The 1234-nt window shown below is 48.2% G+C and overlaps 1 protein-coding gene across 1 annotated transcript; it reads right to left on the bottom strand.

The window, feature by feature from the left end:
• Window positions 1–106: 106 nt before the first annotated feature.
• Window positions 107–985, bottom strand: LOC116070583 (zinc finger protein 431-like; the record flags this gene model as incomplete). Its single annotated transcript, XM_031342017.1, has 1 exon — window positions 107–985. A coding segment is annotated over exon 1 (285 nt), but the record flags the coding sequence as incomplete, so codon positions are not given.
• Between the last annotated feature and the right edge of the window lie 249 nt (window positions 986–1234).

Raw genomic sequence — 1234 nt, 5'->3', positions numbered from 1 at the left:
GACTACATTCTTAAGGTTTCTGTCCAGTATGAGTTCTTTTATGTCTTTGGAGATGACTGGGTCTTGTAAATGCTTTACCACATTGATTACATTAATAAAGCTTCTCTCCAGTATGTATTCTTTTATGATATTGGAGACTACTCTTCTGTGAAAAGGCTTTACCACATTGATTACATTCATACGGCTTCTCTCCAGTATGTCTTCTTTTATGATATTGGAGATGACTGAGAAATGAAAACGCTTTACCACATTGACTACATTCATATCGTTTCTCTCCAGTATGACTTCTTACATGCCTTTCATATCTTCTGGAACTTTGACAATGTTCTCCAGTATGATGGTCTTCCCAATGATAGCCTATAACAGTGAGGTTCCGGAAGGTCTCCAGCATCAGATCTTTTTAAAGACTCTTTTGGGAAGGATCCAGCAAATTCCACTCTTCCTCAGTGAAGTTCACATGCACATCTTCATAACTCACTGCATCCGCTCCAGGTCCTGTCATCCCCTGCCTGTCTGGTATTGATCGGGTGTGGCTGGGGTCAGAAGTCGCAGGGTCCGGGATCTCACGGTGGTGGGGTGTCGCGGTGTTACATCTGGTGGAGTCGGGATCAACGGGATCGTGGTTGGAGAGGTTGAGAGTCATGGGGTCAAGGCTCGCAGGGTGGGGTATCCCTGGGTCACAGCCGACCAGGTCAGAGGTCACTGGGTCAGGGGTCCCATCTAGGATGCACCGCAGTCCTTCACGCAGCGCACAGGGCGTCTGGGGATGGCTGAGGCAGCGCGGGAAGAGCTCATCCACGTTCCTCAGCAGCTTCCCTGGTGGCATGGCGGCGGCAGGGGCAGCAGGGTCGGGAGGGGCGGGAGGGGCGGGAGGGGCGGGAGGGGCGGGAGGGGCCAACCACACAGTCTCAAGACTGGCAGACGGACCCGGGTAGACACAGACACAGATTGACCAGCGAAAGGATTGACACGCCTGCAGTGGCTTCAAAATCAATGTTTTCTACAGTATCTTCTGTACCTGAGATTGTCTCTTCTAGCTTTTATATTCAGTTGGTGATGCTTGCGTCTATGACTCCTGGTCTCTTTCCTAGGTTTTCTATCTCCAGAGTTGTCTTCTTTTGTGATTTCTTTATTATTTCTATTTCCATTTTTAGATACTAGTTGGTTTTGTTCAGTTCCTTCACCTGTTTGATTGTGTTTTCCTGAAATTCTTTAAGGGGTTTTTGTGTTTCCT

The sequence above is a fragment of the Mastomys coucha genome, unplaced genomic scaffold (assembly GCF_008632895.1).
Source record: "Mastomys coucha isolate ucsf_1 unplaced genomic scaffold, UCSF_Mcou_1 pScaffold22, whole genome shotgun sequence".
In the NCBI taxonomy this organism is placed as follows: Eukaryota; Metazoa; Chordata; class Mammalia; order Rodentia; family Muridae; genus Mastomys; species Mastomys coucha.
Note: the sequence above shows the minus strand (reverse complement) of the source record. Positions and strands in the feature narration are given on the sequence as shown.